The 22,452-nt window shown below is 36.3% G+C and overlaps 1 protein-coding gene across 6 annotated transcripts in view; it reads left to right on the top strand.

Annotated features, from left to right (window-relative positions):
* Nucleotides 1–22,452, top strand: part of ATM (Serine/Threonine-kinase ATM-like protein) — a 533,430-nt gene that overhangs the window by 140,062 nt on the left and 370,916 nt on the right. For 5 of the 6 annotated variants that reach the window (XM_089417581.1, XM_089417585.1, XM_089417584.1 and 2 more), the window contains exons 19-26: nucleotides 562–717; nucleotides 1,021–1,116; nucleotides 1,214–1,416; nucleotides 15,490–16,153; nucleotides 16,398–16,469; nucleotides 16,685–16,858; nucleotides 20,346–20,471; nucleotides 20,593–20,720. In XM_089417581.1, the coding sequence (XP_089273707.1) occupies nucleotides 562–717; nucleotides 1,021–1,116; nucleotides 1,214–1,416; nucleotides 15,490–16,153; nucleotides 16,398–16,469; nucleotides 16,685–16,858; nucleotides 20,346–20,471; nucleotides 20,593–20,720 (1,619 nt within the window). The remainder of the gene's footprint in view (nucleotides 1–561; nucleotides 718–1,020; nucleotides 1,117–1,213; nucleotides 1,417–15,489; nucleotides 16,154–16,397; nucleotides 16,470–16,684; nucleotides 16,859–20,345; nucleotides 20,472–20,592; nucleotides 20,721–22,452) is intronic. The other variant, XM_089417587.1, reaches the window with a different exon arrangement.

Consider the following 22,452-nt stretch of genomic DNA (forward strand, 5'->3'; position numbering starts at 1 on the left):
TTACATTTACTTAATATTTATTACCTTTTCTTAATATAATTGTATAAAACATTAAACGATGTGTATATATATATATAATGTAGTACTAGTAACAACAAATTAATTATATTATACATTTAAATATTATGTATATACATAATAGGTTATGTATAAAAATTACTGTATTTTCCCCCCCTTGGAAAAATCTGGGCAGATCAACCCCGAAGGGGATCTTTTAAAGCCCATTGGCCAAACTAGCAGGGCCTAACCCCAAGGGCGTCAAGGAGAATTGACCCTGTTATCTCCCGATCGGTGAGGTACTTGACAACAGGGACTCGACCAATTGAGCTAACCCTTGGTAATATTTAACACTTTTTAGGGTGCAGTCTTGTTTGTCATCCCCTGAAATTTGGGGTGTCTATCCATCCATTCCTGAAATTCGTGCCTCCTTTGTCTGATCCACTAACGGTTGTGAATTATATTTTTGAGGGGATGTTATGCTGTCTCAAGTAGTGTTGTGTTTTTTATCAAATATATTTGGATGTTATGGTATATATTTTTATTTGTTTTTTGTTTGTGCAGGATCAACTGGGGACAAATAATGAATTGACCTACTTGTTTTCAAAAGCCGTTTTTGCTATTTGTGTTGGTCGTGTCCCCATTTCAACATGTTCACTATTTGCTGCAGTAAACGTGACAAATGTGCATCCTTCCAGACACCTGGAAGACTGGGCTCAGGTAAAATTTTAATATATTTTTGGAAGTGAAAAGATAACACTAGCATGTCTTTCAAATTTTCTGAATAGAAATTGTAACTTTATGTCGACCGATCACGGGATATGCAATAGTATATCAATGACTGTGAATAAGAAATCCCTTTCACTGGCACTTTTCACAGTCATATTACTGAACAAAATCTCATCTTTTATAAATGTGAGTTTCAGTGGGTTCTGGAATAATTTCACTTTGTAAGGGTTTTAAATCAGATTTTAAGTTTTGATTTGGCCATTTTTTGCCTGGGACTGTTTCTTTTGTTTGTAGCCAGATGAGCAAGAAAAGGCCCAAGAAGATGAAATTCTATCCCTAGATCACGCTGAGGAAGTGTTGGCAGCTTCTGGAGTGCATGATGCTGTTCAGGTATATGAATGATTTGAAAAATGCTAAGTTATGCTGATCAGTTAAGCTTGGCATAATTGTTATTATATGCTGGTTTGCATGTTTTTTTGACTCACAGGAAATGAGGAGAGAAAGCCCTTCAAGTATATTACTTCCTGGGTCAGTAAGAGATCCCCTTTTGCATGACATGGAAGATTGCTTACTTGGAAAACTGTCTTTGAATATTCAAGACGAGCAGAAGACTTCCCTGACCTCTTTGTTTGGAATATGCACGGTTATATCAACCTCAGTATGTGGAGCATTCCATATCAATGTGCTCAGGTATATGACAACTGTAAGCAAGTACTCTTCGGCAAATAAGTGATCCATCTTGGTATGAAGCTCATCATGACATTATAGAATAACTTATGTTAGGAAAAGCTGCATCTCAGCTCTATCTCCACGAGTCTATCCATAAGAGAAGGTTGTTCTTATTAGAGTACACACAGTTAATGCTTCTGCTAAGAAGAAACTTCTCTAGAAAGTGGACACATCGTGATCTCAATTGCTGACATGAAGAACCCAGGATGCTTCAAGCAAAATCCTGCAATTATAGGAAGGAATCTTCTCAAGTTCCATATTATATTTCACTGTCAAATGGATTTTCAAAGGTTCATCACACTGAAAAATCATTTTCATTCATACTAACAATTATACAAAAATGCGTAAAGCCTTAAACTTTGGTTTGTTTTTCCCAGGTGACATTTATATGACATCTTAGAATATTGGCATATGCATGATATTTCACCCTTCATCACTTACCCTATTTTATGGTTACATGTTGCACTTCTAGTGTTTTACACCCCAAAGAGGAAATTCTATTTAATCAAATCAGTTTCTTTGTGCTTTCCTACTATACAAAAGGTCCCTTTATGTATACTAGGTGACCATAATGAATATGCCATATTTAAGATCTTTGGTTCAACCATCTCCATGACTATCTCTAATAATATCTCTATGAATCACTCAACATGATTTGATGAAATCCCCATCTTAACTTTTTTTGTTGCTCTCGTTCTTAGTTTTGTATGTAGACATCTAAGCTTAGTTTACTGCATTATGTTTATGCAACCACATACTTTAGATGTATGTATATTCACAAGTATGAGTTATTCCTTTACGAATATTTGTGATATCAATATTCAACCATCATCCTCGGTCTCTTTAATTGGTCTTTTGAACTAGTCCAATCTTGATCTTGATCTTCAATGCTCTTTATCTTCAATTGTAGTGAACAAAGTTTGTACTTCAGTTAAATACTCCAGAAGACTTGAAATATGTAGATCTTCATTTAGGATCCAAGAATATATATTGAAATGTATGGATGAGAATGATGATACAATTGAGAGTGAGGTCCCGTATATATAGGTAGGGAAGTACTCTTTCACGAACGCTCATGTCTATAGAGACACGCCTCTTCCTTACCAATTATCAGTTAATTAATCTTGTTTATGTCTATTATTATTTATATTGTTTTTACTATTTTCATATATATTTTATTCATAACATTGCCTTCCTCCTCAAAAAGGCTTTGTCCTCGAAGCTTGTTAATGAAAAGGCTTGATGTATTTTTCTGTTTCGAATGTCTTCCCGTCTCAGAACTGTCAACTTTGTCGAAACAAGACGATATGATGCTTTAAGTGACAAACAAAACTGTCGCACTGAGAATGAATCTGACCATCCTAAATTAATCTTTTGCGGAATCTTGTGGTTACTAGATACTTCGTGTAAATTGTTATCGCAAGATTGAATTGTACTGACATTAGTAGTCTTTAGAACATAAGTTTGTTGTTTATGTTTAGAGTGATATGGATTCGTAGACTGATTGAGATGTTTGTTCCTGTGATTCAGATGTAGATAAAGAGTTCTTTTGGTTTGTCTTTCCCCTATCATGTGTGTGGTGGTATCTTGATTTACTTCAAGTGACGATGTTGTTGAGTTGGTTACAAAACCTTCACTTAGATGTTTATCATCTGAACTGCAACATCTAAGTGCGTCTTTTCTTCAACTGGTTTGCCGCCTTCTTGAGTTATGATATTCACTAGATCAATATTTATTCCTCTCTTCAACTTGGACTTCTACATTTGATGCTTCCTTCTCGATAAATTGTTGTACCTTGTTTTCCAATGACTTCTTGTCCTTTTCAAAATTTTTGATTTGCATCAATAGTTTTCACTATGGTCTTTAAGCCACAAAATTTCATTTTTTTCAGCAGTGATCTTGCAACTTCTCTTTGCATATTTTGTAGTACATTTTTACCTTATTGAAAAATTACTTTTGAGATATCTAGTATGTCTTCTGGTATTGCTGAATTCAGCTTCATTGTAACATCTTGTAGCGTTATTTTTTTTCTTTTTGTAAGAAAATGTCAAATACTTCTTTTTCGTATTCAAGATGAAGGAACCTAGGGTTGCCATCCAGGGTGAACCTAAAATAATGTCACCTTGATCGCTCCATAGGTTTTGAACTGAGAAATGTGATATGAATGCATAATCTCGAATGTTTAATTGTAAATTGGTTATTTCATATTTTTTTTATTTTTATAATAGTCTAATTTTTCAATTATATTTGACTCGGAAATCATTAATTGGTTTGTGATTTTAGGTTTTATATAATTTTTACCTTCGGTTGGCGAGATATCGATGCTAAGATCTTTCCTCGCAATAGACCTTTTAATTCTAAATAGCACTTAGGCATAGTTATATTTAGTTTCTGGGAATCTTCCGGCCTTCATTTCTGTATTAGGCTTCTTTGGGATGAACTTAGGTTTTTAAAAGTAACCCCTTCTTTATAATAAAATATTTTTTTCTATTTAATAAACCTTCAAAACTTTATTCATTCAAACTAGTATTGAATCCTTTACTAATTCACCTTTTATGTTTTTTGACTTGGAATTTCCCTTCACTCTTGTTACTTCAACTTGCTTTTTTCATACCTTTATGACTCAGGTATTTTTTATATTTTATTTATTTTTAAGTTAACTTATCTTGTGATAATTGTAAATACGTTTATATTTTTTTTAAAGTAGCCTTGATAATTTTTTTTTTAAATTCCTCACACCTTTTTTAGCTACTTTATAATTTTTGTAAATAGCCCTCTAGCTAAACAATAGATGTATTTTTAAATTAATTAAATGCTATGTTATGAATGGTCATGCTTGCCAATACGCATGAATAGTGGCAATAGGTCTGTCAACTAACCGTGCTGAAAGTGAACCACATGTAGAACCGTCTATCTTGAACAGATGACAACGGTGTGGAGGATTGTATTACTGCTGATACCCCACATAAATGGTGTGGAGAGCTGTACAACGAGTGGCGGAAAAATATTATAGGGTTGATGATATAACAATTGGCGTCAAACAGATGGGCAGTTTGGCAATAGAGTGACTGCAGTAGCACACTTGCAAATGCCCATATGGATGGTTGTGAAGTTTGTATAGTTATATGGATTCAGCTTTGTTGTGGAGCAGTGGTGCAGGCTAGTGGTGGCGGTTGCAGGTAGGTTACGGTGGTGTGCGGAAGTGAAATAGCAGAGGCGACTGTGGTGTGTTGTGGGTCCTGTGCACGGTTGGTCAGTGTGGCGGTTTGTCGGCGAAGTGGATAACTGTCTGTTGGTCGAGGCAAACGTGCACGATGGGTGTGGTTATGCTACAGAGCAACAACTTGTTGACAGAAACTGCAAGTGCAGCGGTGGAGATGGCGGTCTGTCGAAAGGTGGAGCGGTGATAGATGGTGTTGCAGGTGCTGCGGAAGGTGTGAGTAGCAGAGAGAGAGAAACACTGTGTTGACCACTACCGGTCAACTGCCCATGCAGTGCACCCCCGTTTTTCTTGACAGAAAAAAGCAGCACCTGATCAGCATGTCCGTGCCATCCTGCCATCATCAGCAGCTTGATCTTTTTGATTGTAAACCCAGTCTGCATGTATTAATTGTAAATAATCTTAGCAGACATGAGTCATGTATGTAATTTGCCTAGGTGGACCTAACTTTCTGATGATAATCTACGTCTCGGAAGGTTTTTCGTCTCACCGATCCACGGATCGGCAGAGTTTTCCTTCAAACCTGACCCCAAAGCCGGGATTGATTTTTTCATTAGAACTTTAGGAGAATCCTAGTGTGTTGATCTGCTAAATTATCGTGGTGTCGCAGAGCTGGGTGATTTATGAGGGTCTGTATTAAGTGGGCTTGTCCCCTTGAGATGTAAATTGTAAAAGTCATGATGTAATGAGTCCTAAGTCCTAGGTCCTAGGTGATGTTTCCGAAAGCTTAGTTCAGTGATCCATGTTAAATGAATTAAAAAATTAAAAAAAATGAATAAAAATAATAAAATAATAAAAAAAAAATTAAAAATTAAAAAATGAAGCAAAAAACCCTAACTAATAAAAAAATAATATTTTAAGTTAATAAATCGACGGATGAGATCAAAAGATGTCTTGATCCTCATCAACGGTCGAGATCATTTCTACATGGATCACTCGAACTAGCCGTTAGGATCATTTCCTTTATATAGGGTCTTAGGGGGTCATTTCAACCATTGGATCTGTGAGTCAAAGACTGAAGAAGCTCTCTTGTAAATTTGTTTCTGGTTAATAAAGAAGACTTTGGGGTCCATATCTTGCTGGTGTTACTCTCTTGAAATGCTGTGAGATTGTTTTAATTTTCTGCATATGTTATTTTCAGCTGTTAATAATAGCTTTTGTAGAGTATTGTGAGTACATGTATCTTGCTCACTTGCTAGGGTTTGGGTGCTGTTAGGGTTTCTGAAGTAATGGCAGGTATCTCCATTACTTCCTGAAATCTAGCAGCATTCTTGCCCTCTTTACTGATGGTTGTTTCTGAGCTGTGCAGAAAAACCCTTGCTGAAGAAGATTTGGTGGGCGTTAGGGGAAGTTCTCGGCTGAACCAGCCAACTCCCACAAGCATTTTCTGCTGAGCCCAGTGGATTTGATCCTGGGTCTATCATTCGGTTTATTTTTCTGATTTGCATGAGAGAATTTCTGAAGTTTTTTCACAGTGACAATCTGAAATTTTTGTTCTTTAAAATTTTCCTGTTCTTATTGTTAAACCTGGCTGTGAAGGGGCTAAGTCTGTACATTAAGATTAGCTGTCTAGGGTTTTAAAGTTCTGCTTTACACAGATTTTTCATTTGGGTTTTTGTTTTCTTTTGTGATTGCAGGCATAGGGTTTTGTCTCTTTGCAATAATGGGTCACGCGATCTAGAGGTTCGGGGTTTCAACTTGTTCACAGCCATTGGAAAGCTAATATTACTTTGCCGGAGATTGAATAGCTGCTATCGGTATCAGAATTATTGGAAGAATCCATTTGGGTTCGCAAGAGGCCACGTTGTTGTTACATGGGCAGGGTTCATTAAAGAGAGAGCCATCTTCAATTGATCATTGAACCTTGACCAAACCATAAATTGAGTTGAGCTATCACCTCGACGGAAGCTGGAAACTCATGATCTGATGCGTGTGTGCATTCAAGAAAAATGATTTGACCTGAGGAGAACGAATTATTGCCAGCGTATTTGGCAAACTGAGACTGAGCCGGCATCTTTTATTTCAAAAGGACGAGTTTTTGGAAGGCCAAACGCTTTGAAGGAGAAGATATCAGTTGTCGGCTGGGAATCGAGTCAATTTTCAGGCCGCCGACAGGACGAAATCTATCCAGCTATCCGTCAAGAGCTTTATCGCCGCAGTTTCTGTTCGCCCCATCATCAAATCTGCGTACCTGCAAAATCGTAAACCAAGCAAAAAAAAAAAAAATTCGACACGTAAGCTCTTCGAGAAATCTCTGCAGCGTGAGCGTTTACTTATTCATTCACTCGGCCAGGTATGCGAAAGTCATTTCTGTTGCTTGCGTGGTAAGAAAGTCGTTCTTTCTGAAATGTATGGTAAATTTCCTTTGGTTTTACGGCTTCATCTAAAAACTTCAGGTTTCAAAACCCCGCAAACGATGAATTCATTTCATGCATCACGTTACGGCTTCATCTGAAGACTTCTGAAGCGTTTCTGTCATCGCATTTTTGTCTGGCTGATCCATTTTAAGTTGAGCTGAAATCGCATTGAGTTTTTTGGTTTACGCCATTACGCATCGTCATTTTCGTGGTCTAGGGTTACGTAGTGTTTACATGGCAGTTTGAATGCGTTTTTTCATCTTACGTTTTTTATTTATTTTAGGTTCTAGTTTAATAAATATGAAAACAAAAAATATTTATTTTTTTTAGAATTTAAATTTAGCAATAGTTCTAGTTTAGAGATAGTTAGATTTAGATTTTAAAGTTTAGATTTAGATTTTAGATTTTAAAGTTTTAATTTTAGAATTTAATTTAAAGTAACGTAGATTTTAATTTAATTCTAATCTTTAGTTTAGTTTAGAAATTTGTATAGTATATAGATTTTAAATTTTTTAGATTTAACTTTAAATTAAATTTTAATTTTTGTTTTATTTTTTATTTTAAAATAAAAAAAAAATAATATTTTTGAAGGGATTTTTAGGGTTTTAGTTTAGATTTAGGATTTTCTTTTTGTTTGTATTAAAAAAAAAAAAAAATTAAAATTTTGCGGAAAATTTTGCTTTGTCAGATCCAGTTATTTTTCGGGAATTGTCTTTCATGCTGAGGTTTGAATTTTTTTTCAAGTCGAGATGCGAAATTCATATCTGGTTAATGGTTTATGATTCGTGATGGTTTAAAGCATTCATCTTTTAAAATTTTCAATTGCTGGATATCGTTTGGTCATTCTAAGAGCATCGTGATTTAACTGATGATAGATGATTGCTGTTCATGGTCCATATTTTTATATCGTTTAACAAGTAATCGTTTCAACCACAATCTCATAAGGCACTGGTTTGCTAAATTAATCAAATCCATAGAGTGCTTTTCATATCGTGTCTCGTGTCTCCCAACCAACTGGTCAACAGTTGGTCTCATCATCTCACAGGGACTACCCCCCTTAGCCGCGGGAGACAGGCTTAAACGGAGAGACCGGGGATCAGAGTGACCGCCCCCGGTCTGAGCGTTGTCGTGTCAATCCGCGCGACAACATTTTTTGGCGCCGTTGCCGGGGACAGAGTTTTTCTGTTCTTGGGGTTTCATCGACATTCAGCTTCTCATCTTCTCATCTCTCATTTGAGTTGGCAGATTCAAATATTTTGGCATCTTTTCATCACATATCAGCAGCATCTCTTCGGTTTTGTTTCTTGTTTGGGTGGCGACTCCATTTTTCTCATTTTTCCCAGACAAGAAGCTTTCCTCATATCTGCTTGTGTTTACTTTTTGGATCCTAGAATCAGATTCGTTGTTCAAGTGGCGACTCCACTTCTCTCATCTCTTAATTTTCTTGAGCAGAAATCTCTTTCTATCATCCATTTGATCCCCTGTTGTTCATCATGGATTATTCATGTAAACCATGTCATTTTACTAATAATCTTCATGATCTTCCGAAAGAGGCCATTTCTAGATTATTTAAGTTCTCGGGTGATGATCCGGTCGCTGTTAAACATCATTTAAACATGTTTACTTGTGTAACGATCTTATATTGTAGATTTCCTCAATATAATCATGAAGATTTCAAGATGCGTCTATTTGTCCATTCTTTAGAGGGTGATGCCTTGAATTGGTTTAATAATTTTCCTAATGATTTTTTCACTTCTTTACAAGACATTCTCGATGCTTTTAAAGATAGATATGATAGTCCAAACAGCTTGCCTTCTACCTCTAAAATTCTGCAAAAAGAAGAAAGTAATCATATTAAAGGTCAAGCTGTTGAAGAAAGAGTTCAAGATCAGAATATGTCATTAGCCGGAACTATTGCAGATCAAGTTCATGATAGTGAAAAATCAGGAATAAATGACAATGAAAAGGAGGAGCAAAAGCAAATACTACAAGATTTAAAGATGATGGTGAAAAATATGGAAAGCAACCAAACTAATCTTATCAATGATGTTAAAACTTTACGCACCCATCTGGAAAAACGTAATAAGGAAATTGAGGCCATGAAAATTAAGTATGAAACAGAAATTAGAAGCATGCAAAGCAAAATGTCAGTCTTAGAGGAAAATATGGTGACCATGAAAGCTGATCATGATAGGGAAATTGACTCTATGACATTCAACCATAACAATCAGTTGGCTGACATGCAAGCGAATCATAAAGAAGAGATAAATTTCATGCAACATTGCTTGATGGACATAGAGGAAAAGAATGATAAGGTAATAAAACACATGCAAGAAAACCATGCCATGCAAATCAGCGCTATAAGGGATGAATGCTCTAGTCAGATGGATGCCATTAGAATACAAGTTCAAAAGATTCAACAATGGTCAGATGATAAGAGAAACCAGGAGCCTTCTCATTTGCCGCAACAAGTTCCATCTTACTATGAGGAGGTCATTAAGTGAATAATTGAAGGTGATCCAGATAAGCTTAAAAACGATAAAAATCAGATGCAAGACACAAAAAGACTTAGCATGCATATCTTACACACTTCATCTGATAGTTTCGAAACAGAAAGTTCCAGATCATCAATAATTCATCCTTCCAGAAAGAAGAAGCGCAAGAGGAAGAAGATTAGACGAAGATTTGATGCATCAGACGGCCGTGAGCAGCTTGATTTTCGGATAGGAAAGAGTCCTACCATATGCAAAATTGGACATGGCACATCCGATAAGCAGCCGACAGATTTGCCTGAAAGCAGGCAAATGCTCAGTATGCACTATATTGAACACATCTGATGCCGTAGGGCATCCTTTGTAGCGTATTTCTAACCCTACTCCTTGTTTTTTCCGCATTTTCATTTCTGCTTTAGATAGTTAATAAATGAAGAGCTTTTTTTTTCCTGTGCTTAATGTATATGCTGATTTATGGATGGACGCTACTTATTTTTGTGTTGTATGGATGCAGATTCTGGATTCTCACATTCCTGCAAGCAGCAACGTGTCCCCAAGTAGAGCGAGATGTTGACCACTACCGGTCAACTGCCCATGCAGTGCACCCCCGTTTTTCTTGACAGAAAAAAGCAGCACCTGATCAGCATGTCCGTGCCATCCTGCCATCATCAGCAGCTTGATCTTTTTGATTGTAAACCCAGTCTGCATGTATTAATTGTAAATAATCTTAGCAGACATGAGTCATGTATGTAATTTGCCTAGGTGGACCTAACTTTCTGATGATAATCTACGTCCCAGAAGGTTTTTCGTCTCACCGATCCACGGATCGGCAGAGTTTTCCTTCAAACCTGACCCCAAAGCCGGGATTGATTTTGTCATTAGAACTTTAGGAGAATCCTAGTGTGTTGATCTGCTAAATTATCGTGGTGTCGCAGAGCTGGGTGATTTATGAGGGTCTGTATTAAGTGGGCTTGTCCCCTTGAGATGTAAATTGTAAAAGTCATGATGTAATGAGTCCTAAGTCCTAGGTCCTAGGTGATGTTTCCGAAAGCTTAGTTCAGTGATCCATGTTAAATGAATTAAAAAATTAAAAAAAATGAATAAAAGTAATAAAATAATAAAAAAAATTAAAAATTAAAAAATGAAGCAAAAAACCCTAATTAATAAAAAAATAATATTTTAAGTTAATAAATCGACGGATGAGATCAAAAGATGTCTTGATCCTCATCAACGGTCGAGATCATTTCTACATGGATCACTCGAACTAGCCGTTAGGATCATTTCCTTTATATAGGGTCTTAGGGGGTCATTTCAACCATTGGATCTGTGAGTCAAAGACTGGAGAAGCTCTCTTGTAAATTTGTTTCTGGTTAATAAAGAAGACTTTGGGGTCCATATCTTGCTGGTGTTACTCTCTTGAAATGCTGTGAGATTGTTTTAATTTTCTGCATATGTTATTTTCAGCTGTTAATAATAGCTTTTGTAGAGTATTGTGAGTACAGGTATCTTGCTCACTTGCTAGGGTTTGGGTGCTGTTAGGGTTTCTGAAGTAATGGCAGGTATCTCCATTACTTCCTGAGATCTAGCAGCATTCTTGCCCTCTTTACTGATGGTTGTTTCTGAGCTGTGCAGAAAAACCCTTGCTGAAGAAGATTTGGTGGGCGTTAGGGGAAGTTCTCGGCTGAACCAGCCAACTCCCACAAGCATTTTCTGCTGAGCCCAGTGGATTTGATCCTGGGTCTATCATTCGGTTTATTTTTCTGATCTGCATGAGAGAATTTCTGAAGTTTTTTCACAGTGACAATCTGAAATTTTTGTTCTTTAAAATTTTCCTGTTCTTATTGTTAAACCTGGCTGTGAAGGGGCTAAGTCTGTACATTAAGATTAGCTGTCTAGGGTTTTAAAGTTCTGCTTTACACAGATTTTTCATTTGGGTTTTTGTTTTCTTTTGTGATTGCAGGCATAGGGTTTTGTCTTTCTGCAGTAATGGGTCACACGATCTAAAGGTTCGTGGTTTCAACTTGTTCACAACCATCGGAAAGCTAACATTACTTTGCCGGAAATTGAGTAGCTGCTATCGGTATCAGAATTATTGGAAGAATCCATTTGGGTTCACAAGAGGCCACGTTGTTGTTACATGGGCAGGGTTCATTAAAGAGAGAGCCATCTTCAATTGATCATTGAACCTTGACCAAACCATAAATTGAGTTGAGCTACCACCTCGACGGAAGCTGGAAACTCATGATCTGATGCGTGTGTGCATTCAAGAAAAATGATTTGACCTGAGGAGAACGAATTATTGCCAGCGTATTTGGCAAACTGAGACTGAGCCGGCATCTTTTATTTCAAAAGGACGAGTTTTTGGAAGGCCAAACACTTTGAAGGAGAAGATATCAGTTGTCGGCTGGGAATCGAGTCAATTTTCAGGCCGCCGACAGGACGAAATCTATCCAGCTATCCGTCAAGAGCTTTATCGCCGCAGTTTCTGATCGCCCCATCATCAAATCTGCGTACCTGCAAAATTGTAAACCAAGCAAAAAAAAAAAAATTCGACACGTAAGCTCTTCGAGAAATCTCTGCAGCGTGAGCGTTTACTTATTCATTCACTCGGCTAGGTATGCGAAAGTCATTTCTGTTGCTTGCGTGGTAAGAAAGTCGTTCTTTCTGAAATGTATGGTAAATTTCCTTTGGTTTTACGGCTTCATCTAAAAACTTCAGGTTTCAAAACCCCGCAAACGATGAATTCATTTCATGCATCACGTTACGGCTTCATCTGAAGACTTCTGAAGCGTTTCTGTCATCGCATTTTTGTCTGGCTGATCCATTTTAAGTTGAGCTGAAATCGCATTGAGTTTTTTGGTTTACGCCATTACGCATCGTCATTTTCGTGGTCTAGGGTTACGTAGTGTTTACATGGCAGTTTGAATGCGTTTTTTCATCTTACGTTTTTTATTTTATTTTAGGTTCTAGTTTAATAAATATGAAAACAAAAAATATTTATTTTTTTTAGAATTTAAATTTAGCAATAGTTCTAGTTTAGAGATAGTTAGATTTAGATTTTAAAGTTTAGATTTAGATTTTAGATTTTAAAGTTTTAATTTTAGAATTTAATTTAAAGTAACGTAGATTTTAATTTAATTCTAATCTTTAGTTTAGTTTAGAATTTGTATAGTATATAGATTTTAAATTTTTTAGATTTAACTTTAAATTAAATTTTAATTTTTGTTTTATTTTTTATTTTAAAATAAAAAAAATATTTTTGAAGGGATTTTTAGGGTTTTAGTTTAGATTTAGGATTTTCTTTTTGTTCGTATTTAAAAAAAAAAAAAAAAAATTAAAATTTTGCGGAAAATTTTTCTTTGTCAGATCCAGTTATTTTTCGGGAATTGTCTTTCATGCTGAGATCTGAATTTTTTCAAGTCGAGATGCGAAATTCATATCTGGTTAATGGTTTATGATTCGTGATGGTTTAAAGCATTCATCTTTTAAAATTTTCAATTGCTGGATATCGTTTGGTCATTCTAAGAGCATTGTGATTTAACTGATGATAGATGATTGCTGTTCATGGTCCATATTTTTATATCGTTTAACAAGTAATCGTTTCAACCACAATCTCTTAAGGCACTGGTCTGCTAAATTAATCAAATCCATCGAGTGCTTTTCATATCGTGTCTCGTGTCTCCCAACCAATTGGTCAACAGTTGGTCTCATCATCTCACAGGGACTACCCCCCTTAGCCGCGGGAGACAGGCTTAAACGGAGAGACCGGGGATCAGAGTGACAACCCCCGGTCTGAGCGTTGTCGTGTCAATCCGCGCGACAACACACTGGAATGGCGGCTGGGCGATAAGTGTTGGCTAGTTGCAGCGCTGACTGTAGAAAAGAAATTGGGCTCATCACTAGAGTTTGGTGGTGAGACAATGGTAACGACTGGCAACGGTGGCTGTCTAGCGGATTCTGGTGGATGTCTAGCTGATTGCGACGAATTTTCCGTGATTATGGATGCTGTCGGATCGTTGACAACTGTGTATACGACTGCAGATAATATATTCCTTTAATTTTTTGTTTATGTTTTATATATATATATATATATATATATAACTGGTTCTCTGTGCAGCGGTTGAGCGACCAGAGGATCGAACAACTCTGATACCAAATGTAGTGAACAAATTTCGTACTTGAGTCAAATACTCCAGAAGACTTGGAGTATGTAGATCTTCATTGAGTATACAAGAATATATATTGAAATGTATGAATGAGAATGATGATACAATTGAGAGTGAAGGTGCCATATATATAGGCAAGTAACTACCCTTTCGTGAATGGTCATGTCTGTAGAGACATGGCTCTTCCCTACTAATTATCAGTTAATTAATCATTGTTTATTTCTATTATTATTTCTACTATTTTTACTATTTTCATATATATTTTATTCATAACGTCAATCTTCTTCAACATTTTCTGTTCTGCAATCTTCATCTTTTGTCTTCTTCATCCTTCATATTCAATCTTTTTTTAGTGTTCATCTTTTTAATTTCTTTTAATTAGATCCTGTACCTGCAAAATAACTTTGTATTTGTTGTACATATAAAAAGGCCACCATCTATTGGAATAAATGGGTCTACAGCTGTTGAATCTGACAATCCTCTAAGACACTTTTTCTCATACATGGTTTCTTGATGATTGAAATTCTGTTCAATCAAATCTATATCTGTGTTTTTTTTCTACTGTACAATAAAATACATGATTGTTGCCACAAAATCTAGCAGGCTTAGTGCAAATCCCTACTAGGCAAGACCAAACCTTAGGGCAATGCTACCCATCAAAATGGGTAAACCCACAGGAAGAAAATTTTCTCCTACATTTGACAGCCATTCGGATACCTAGTCAGCCAGCAGCCCCTGGTACTCACTTTTTGATGATGATATGCCATGTGCCTCCACCATCTGCATCAATCACATACCTCTCAACATCAGACACTTCCACTTCAGTGAAAGTGGGATGCTATTCAAAAGGTACTTTGATCATTCTGCAATTGGGTGCTTATGCTTTGTTTGTTTTGGGCATTTAGTATGGATAAATGGGTGATGTGGAAGATTGAGTGATCTTGATCTCAGTGGGACCTCCCTTAAAGCCTTGGGTTATAAGAGGGGCACTACTTGAAAAACTGGGATTGAGATATAGCTTGTTCATTATCCCGTACACCATACTTGACATTTTCCATGACAGATTACAAGCCCCATATTCCATCTCCATTCTTCGGATCTAACGTAATAATAATAATAGTGAGCTAAGGGACATAACTGTTCACTTTCGTGAGTAGTCAATAATAAATACATGAAAGCGTGCCATTACAATACTCATTCTATCGTCTCATTCATTCACTTATTATAAATTAGAAAGTTCTTTGTCTTAGATGGATTTCAAGTCTTTGTTATTCTTATGTTGCATGTTTCTGTAAATGAACAATTGTTCGTTACACCATACCTTCTATTTTCTTTCCTTTTTGTGTTACTTTTGGTCTAGAGTCTAAATACATTATGATGGATGTTTTGCCATAAGTTTATTTAGCTCTGACTCTTTTGATGACAATGAAAATTTTAGCATATTATCCATATTTTTCTTAGAAATGCAAAATGAACATCCCACCGACCACTTTTCATACATCTTAATAGATATGGGGTTTGTCAAAAACTGGTCAACATGAATACCTAGGACTCAGGGATTTTCTTCTGCTTTTGGGTTTTGAAACCTGCTTGTTGATTCAATGCTAGAGTGCATTGACTTTGTTACCTTCTTGTAGATATAGCTATCAAGATAAGACAAACGACTTTCATGAGGATAAATGTTACGAATTATTAATAATGATTAGGAAAGAAGTAAAGATAGAGCTAAAAGTTGTCATTTGTTCTTTTTGAAATACTGGTTAAGAACTTTTTGCTCTATTTCTGTTTTGGATTGGCAGGTCTAAAAGAGTCCATCATTCCTCCCAGGAACAAATGTTGCAAATTTTAAGTAATGCCATAGATCGATCCACTAGCATAATTAACAAGTATGTGGATATGGTTAAGGAAGGCTTGAACTCTATTGGTAGCTTTTCTTTTGGACCTTTGCTGGAAATAACACCCGCAACTCATTGTGCTCTATGGAACTTCATCTCATCTCCAGTTTTTTGCAACCTGGAACATGTGGATGGTTTGTCAGCTGCAAAGAGTTTTAGTACGACCATCATTCCTCAGCTCGAGAGACTTCTTCTCTCACTGTCTAACTTATTTGAAGCGGCCACTGATTTTCTGAAATCAGTTGATCCGTTTAATTTTTCTGTACAAGGATTAGAGTTGGAAATTAATGATGAACTGGGGAGTAGATCATGGCAGGAAAGTGATGGCAAAGTCAGAATTGTTGATGCAGAATTGGACGCAGATAAAGACTTCAAACCAGCAGCTCTAGGCAGTCAAAGAGATGTGGATTCATCCTTAGTTGGTATCAGCAGTACCTCTGGCGTTTGTTTATCCTCTGTGCATTGGAGGTCAAACATGATTTCCATCATTTCAAGCTTCCACTTAGTTCTTCCAAGTCTCACATGTGATGTGTTGGTAAATCTTCTTCGAAATGAAATGGACACAGAGGTGATTGCTATCTTTTGACTAAAGGAATTGTTCCATTCTTAGCTAGTTTAACATTTTCAGATTTTGGTTGTATTTATTAATTTTTGACTCCATTTTTAGTATCAGATATACATGGAAAAAAGGCTGCTACTTATGTTGCATATAAATGCATTGAGTCTTTGGCTATTTCCTCATTGACTGATATAAAAATCAATTTATAAGAACTATATTCTGTTTGTTAATCTGATAAAATTTGTGTGTAAAGGTTCATCGGAAAATTCTTTTCCATCTCTGCAAATCCATTTCAGGAACCTCTTGCCAAAACGTTCCCTCTGTGGTGAGTCACTGTATTTTACATTATATATAGAGCTGATCAGTTTTTGATTGCCAATATGCCTACAGAATCTGGAAAGTGGTGTTATGGTAGAATCTATCACTAACTTGTATGTTGGCTGTATTACATTGTTTGATTGAATAAACTGAATGCACATGTCATGCAGTATAAATTTATAGTGCCAAGTGACAGTGGTGAACATGAAAATTGTTTCACAGGTAAATGCAATGAATGATATAATTGAAGATTGTCGCAGTTCGGAATCTAGCCGCTATCATATGCTGACTGCAATAGATGCCCTACTTGAGCGACTGTTGCACACAGAAAAATGCCACCACAGTGGGTTAGTGGAGTTTTTGGAAGGGTCCAGTAAAATGAGACTATCAGAGAAGGTACAAATGAAACTCTCATAAACAATTGACTATTTTCTTGTTTCTACCTCATAATGTTTATTTGCTTCTAATGGTAGTTTCGAGAGTGCAGAAGAAAGAGTAAACAATATATGATGTTATGAAGTCCTTCCCTGGCTGAGAGGTTCCCCCCTCATTCTTACCCTTGGATCCCTTCCCTGCCATTCTAACCAATATCGAGCTCTGCTCTCCATCTCCCTGCTTGCTGGCTGTAGACTGCTCCTGAGCCTTGTCTTGTATGCAATCATCCTAAAGCCTCTCCCAATTGGGAAGCTTCTTTTGAGTTTAGATTCCCTTGACAAATGGTTCCCATGACTTGGAAAACCATTTAGTGCCACATTTACGATCTCCACATCTTCCACTTTCTCTGAAATGGCTGCAAGATGATCATGTGTTTGGGTGATCCTCATGAAGTAATTGGTAACATTATGAAACCTTGACATCTGAATGGATCTAAGCTTGTTTCTCAAGATTATCTCCCTGTTCATGTTGTCACTCTACAACAGGTCCACTAGAGCCTTGAACGTCTCACTGGTTTTTGTTCTCGGGATCAAGGGATCCTTCATGGCATCCATGATCATCCGCTAAACTTTAATGTCCTTCTCTTCATGGGTCGCCAACTGCGTTAAATCTGTTAGTTGTTGAATCTCCTTATCAACAATCTTCCAAAGGTCATTTTCTTTCAGCAACAAGAAACCCTTGACTTCCAGCGCAGGAAGTTAGATGCTCCATCCAACCGGTCTTCATATATAAAGCTAGTTGTTGTCATTTCTAGTTATGATAATGTTGTGGCCTGTGCTAAGTCCTCCTAGCACCCACAGGAATATAACTGCTGGGTTTTCTGTAGGTTCTACGAACTCACGTGGCTGTCTGTTGTATTGCTGCGCGTTTGCGTGACTGATATCTATCCGCATGGATATTGTATTGCTATGTATATGAACTATTGCACCCATAATCTGATTGGTATGGCCTTCCTCTCTTCCGGTGAGGTGTGTCGCCTCTACCAATCTCACTGCTAATTTATAGATATGCTAAGATCTCCTTGTAGATTTCATAGATCTGCTACAAATTTCTATGGATCTGTGTTTTGGTGCTCTTAAACACCCACAAAAATTTAAATGTGCCAAGCCCTTGATTGGTATGACCTCCGTCTCTCCCTTTGAAGTATGAACTCCACCAGTTTGTTGGCTGATCTGTGCAAAACTTAGAAATTGGCCCCTTTTTGAAGTGTAAGATCTAATACCATGTTAAATGATCTCTAACCCCAACTACCCGGGTAATTATTAACCTAGCAGATTAGTTGCTGTAAGTTACTTATTAGTGCAGATCTACTGAATAAAAGGTATAGCTGAGATTTTAACACATAAATAAAACGACAAAAGCAAAATAACCAATCTCACACATACGCAAAATCTACTGCCCTTCCAATATGTTGTTCATTTTGTTGGAAACATTGAGAGGGGGGTGAATCAGTTTTCACATTATTTAATTAATTTTTAATCTTCAAAACATTAGCATAAATTATCAACACCATTCCACAATGCACAACATCAAAAACAATACACGAGGTTTTTTAGGTGGAAACCCTTATGGGAAAAAAACCACAAAATGCTTCTTAATATAGGTCTTTTAAAGATCACATCAATAGGAAGCTTCAACTTCCAAGATTCCCCAACTACAACTAGAAGGAGGCTCAACCCCTTGATTTGTCAGCTCCATTCGAAAGAATTCTCTAATGCCCTAATTTACCGATTGCAACTGGAAGGACGCTCCAATGCCTTGATTTATCAGCTCCAACTAGAAGGATGCTCCAATGCCCTGGTTTTATCAACTTCCACTGAAATGATGCTTCGACACCCTACACAGGCTCCAACCCATCCTGGCACCAACCTGTGGTCTTGAAGTGTTCTTAGACTCCAACTTGAAAGAGACTCTAATCTCTGCCTTGCGCTACCCCTCCACTTTGCTTAGCAAGCTACCACTTTCCCTGAGAACCTTCAATTCACCACAATGGACCATGTTTCACAATTTTCAGACTGGATCCACCTGTTCTCAATATCCAAAATAAATAATATCAAAGCAATCTTTTGACTTTATCAATCTGCAAAAATGGTATAAAATTGTCAACAACAATAACAACTCCCTTTGCTTAAGGGATCAAACCCTAGATTCACTGCTGCTTAACATGTATATCTGTTGATAAACCCCAACAATAACCTGCTCATCAAACCATTCTATCATCTCAGACCTGCAACATATTCTTCAATATTCTTGCACACAATGAGCATGTACATGATCTTTGCTTGAAAACCTTAGCACAAGCAGCAACCTTACTCTCAGAACTCTCTGATCATCAGCAACACTGCAAGTAATCAATCTGACCTCAGTGACACAAACCCTAGCAAGATACACTTAACAGTGCATCGACCCTAGCTGGCAATACCACTGCTACACTTCAACTGGCATGAAACTTCAGCAACTGAAACCCTAGCCCAACAATCAACAATCCATCAATCTTTTCACTGTCATACCCTGGTAGCAGCAATATGCTCTCAACAATGCATTTTCTAAATAGCACCAAGGTAAACCCTAATAATTAGCACTGACTTATCACATTCACCATAAACTTCAGTCAGACACATTTGTATCCTGGACAGTACCCATACTCCTGTTCTAAACTCTAAAAACCTCAACGTATCCATTAAGGTCTGCAACCTAATTCTGTAGCAGCACTGACTTACATATCAGCAAACAACTAATGAATCACAAAATTTTGTCATCATTCCACGGCTCATAAATCTCAGCAGCTCTGTCCTTTAGCTGTAATATATAACTTTGTTAGCAGACATTGTTTTAACAACAGCCAGTAGACTCAGCCAATATAAGCAGTAAGAACCACTTGATACTTAAAAATATGCTAGTTCTCTGATCCAACTCAATTCACCAGTCAGTACATTCTGCCTTTGATTCATACCTTCTGCCCTTGACTTACTTTAGACTTGCCCTCAGAACAAAACTGCCTTTGAACTTTAAGAAAGCCTTTATTCTTCTTGCTTGGTTCTGGATTAGTACTTTAATTAATTCTTGAGCACTCTTAGAATTAACTCTCATTTTGTAAAACACACACACACACACAATATATATTTGTATTATATGCTATACAAAGGAAAATGATATTGATGCACATTGTGTTCAGAAAGAGATATAATCAATAATCTTAAGAATGCCATGGGCTTTTCACAAAGTTGTAAAATTTTAGGGACATGGGAAAAATAAGTCTTAGTGGTCATCCTGTCAAGAAGTTTGTTTTGTTCTAGGTGATAAATATTTTTCAACTTTCAATAAACAAAAGGATTGTTTAACGTTTTGATAATTACTATTATGATCTCTACATAATATTTTTCTTGTTTGCTTTTGTACGTTCTTTTTGTCAATCTTAATATAGTGGCATTTTCAAGCATTCTTGTAGGAGTTAAGAAGACTTGCTAGTTTGACAAGCACAGTTGCGGAAATGGGGTTGCTTATATGGAGTACTCGTGTTAAGCTTATAGATTGTTTATGCCATTTTGTCATACTTGATCCACATATAGCTCAGGTGATCTGGTGGTTTTGTTACTTTATGTTTTGTATTTTCATCCTTATGATTTTGCTCTTGACAGAAGTCTTGAAAGGCTTCCTAGCATGTGATTATTCGACTGATTATTGTTTATTGACAGCCCTTGACAGAGATGCTCTTCCCAATGCTGCGAGATTCTGATTATCGAGTGAGACTGTCAATCTCTAAAAAAATATGTGTGCTGTTCCAGACATGGAATGGACATGAAGAGCTTTTCCAAGATGTTTGGTAAGTATAATAATATACCCCTTCTCTCTATCTCTCTTTTGTAAACAAGTGAAAGCCACCATGTTGACAATGATTACCCCACATGATGTCCCCCAAGCCTTATGGTTTAATTCATTAAATTTAAAAGGTAGAGATTGAATGTGCTATTTTAAACATGAATTGTAAGATTTTTTTTTCTTTTGAGGATATTTTCCAAACTTGTGTTTTTTCGTCTGTTTCCTGCTCTCTCTTTCAGTATTTTTCTTTCTCAATGTATGGATAGATGCATGTTGACAATTAGAACCTAGCATGAGGTTGCCCGAGGATAATGGTTTGTGTTATTCACTAAGTTACCAGTATTTGGATTCGGATCCAGATATGGATATGGATATGGATCCACCAGTTTTTTGAAAAACCAGGATCCGGAAACGGCAAAGAAACGGCAAGTACAAGCAAAGATAAAATATTTTATAATTTTAAAATTAAAATTTATATAAATATAAAAATAAAAACTAAATTTATACAAATATAAAAATAAAAACATATGCAAATTTTTAAATATATAATTTTTACATACAATAAATAATTATTATATAAATAATTCTTAATATATCATTTATAAATATTAATTAAACATTAATTAAATTTATATAAAAATAAACAAAACATATGTGAATTTTTAAATATATAACTCCAATATAATACTTTAAAAATAATTATTAAGTCAATCATAATATAATTAATACATCATTTATAAATATTTAGACACTAATTATTAGTTATAACTATTTATATTAAGCAAATTATCAAACTTATAGTTATTTTAGAAAAGACACTTTTTAAACTTGAAAAGAAACTTTAAAGTTGATTAAAATATAAACTTACTTTTTGAACCTTAACATATCTTCTAAATAAATACGAGTCCATGACACATGTATTAAAGTTTAATAAATATGAGATCATGCCAATTGGAAGTAGAAAAGGGTTGCCGTCTTTTCTTTGCTTAACCCACCCGGAATTAAAGACGGGTTTCGGTGGAATTGGCAAACAATTTTTTTTTGAAACAAACTCTATATTGAGGTTCGAATATCGGAATATGAGTGGGGCGAACGGTGATGAATACGTTGTCGATGAATACGCTGTCTTGGTTGTAAAGACGGTTATACCGTAATGGGTAATCGCCTGCCATAACATTATCCCACGCTCGACTTAACAAGTTCAAGACTGGCCGCTTATCCCATGGCAAATCTCGAGATAAGTGAGGAATGATTTCTGCCCAAAGAATATCATCACTCACTCCATCTGCAAAATTTCTTTTTGTGCCATTATTTTGGGATCATAACAACTGTGTCCAAAAGGGTTGCAAAAATTCTTATTTTGGGCAGTCAGAAGAATTCAGACTGTGGCTGGTTGCCCACACATTTTAAGTTTCACTGCGCACTGCTAACAAAGAGGGACCACATTGCACACTTTAACCTTTAACCACAAGTCAAAAACCTAAAATCATTCACGGCGTTTGATTCCACTTTCGCCGGTTCCGAAAAGCTTATACGGGATCTGTTTCTGTCGACAAGGATCCACCACCTGCCATATTTTCAGTGTATTCTGGTGGATCCGGATCAGATCTGCAGATCCGCCGATCTTGGCCCTCCCCCTGTTGGATCCGGTAACTTAGGTTATTCATTAATTTCCATTAACCCTAAAAATATGCTCCTTTTTACATAAGCCCAAAAAATGCTTAACCAAGTCTTGT

Source organism: Pinus tabuliformis, chromosome 3_2 (genome assembly GCF_031772625.1).
Source record: "Pinus tabuliformis cultivar Carrire ecotype Pingquan chromosome 3_2, CPIR1, whole genome shotgun sequence".
NCBI lineage: Eukaryota > Viridiplantae > Streptophyta > Pinopsida > Pinales > Pinaceae > Pinus > Pinus tabuliformis.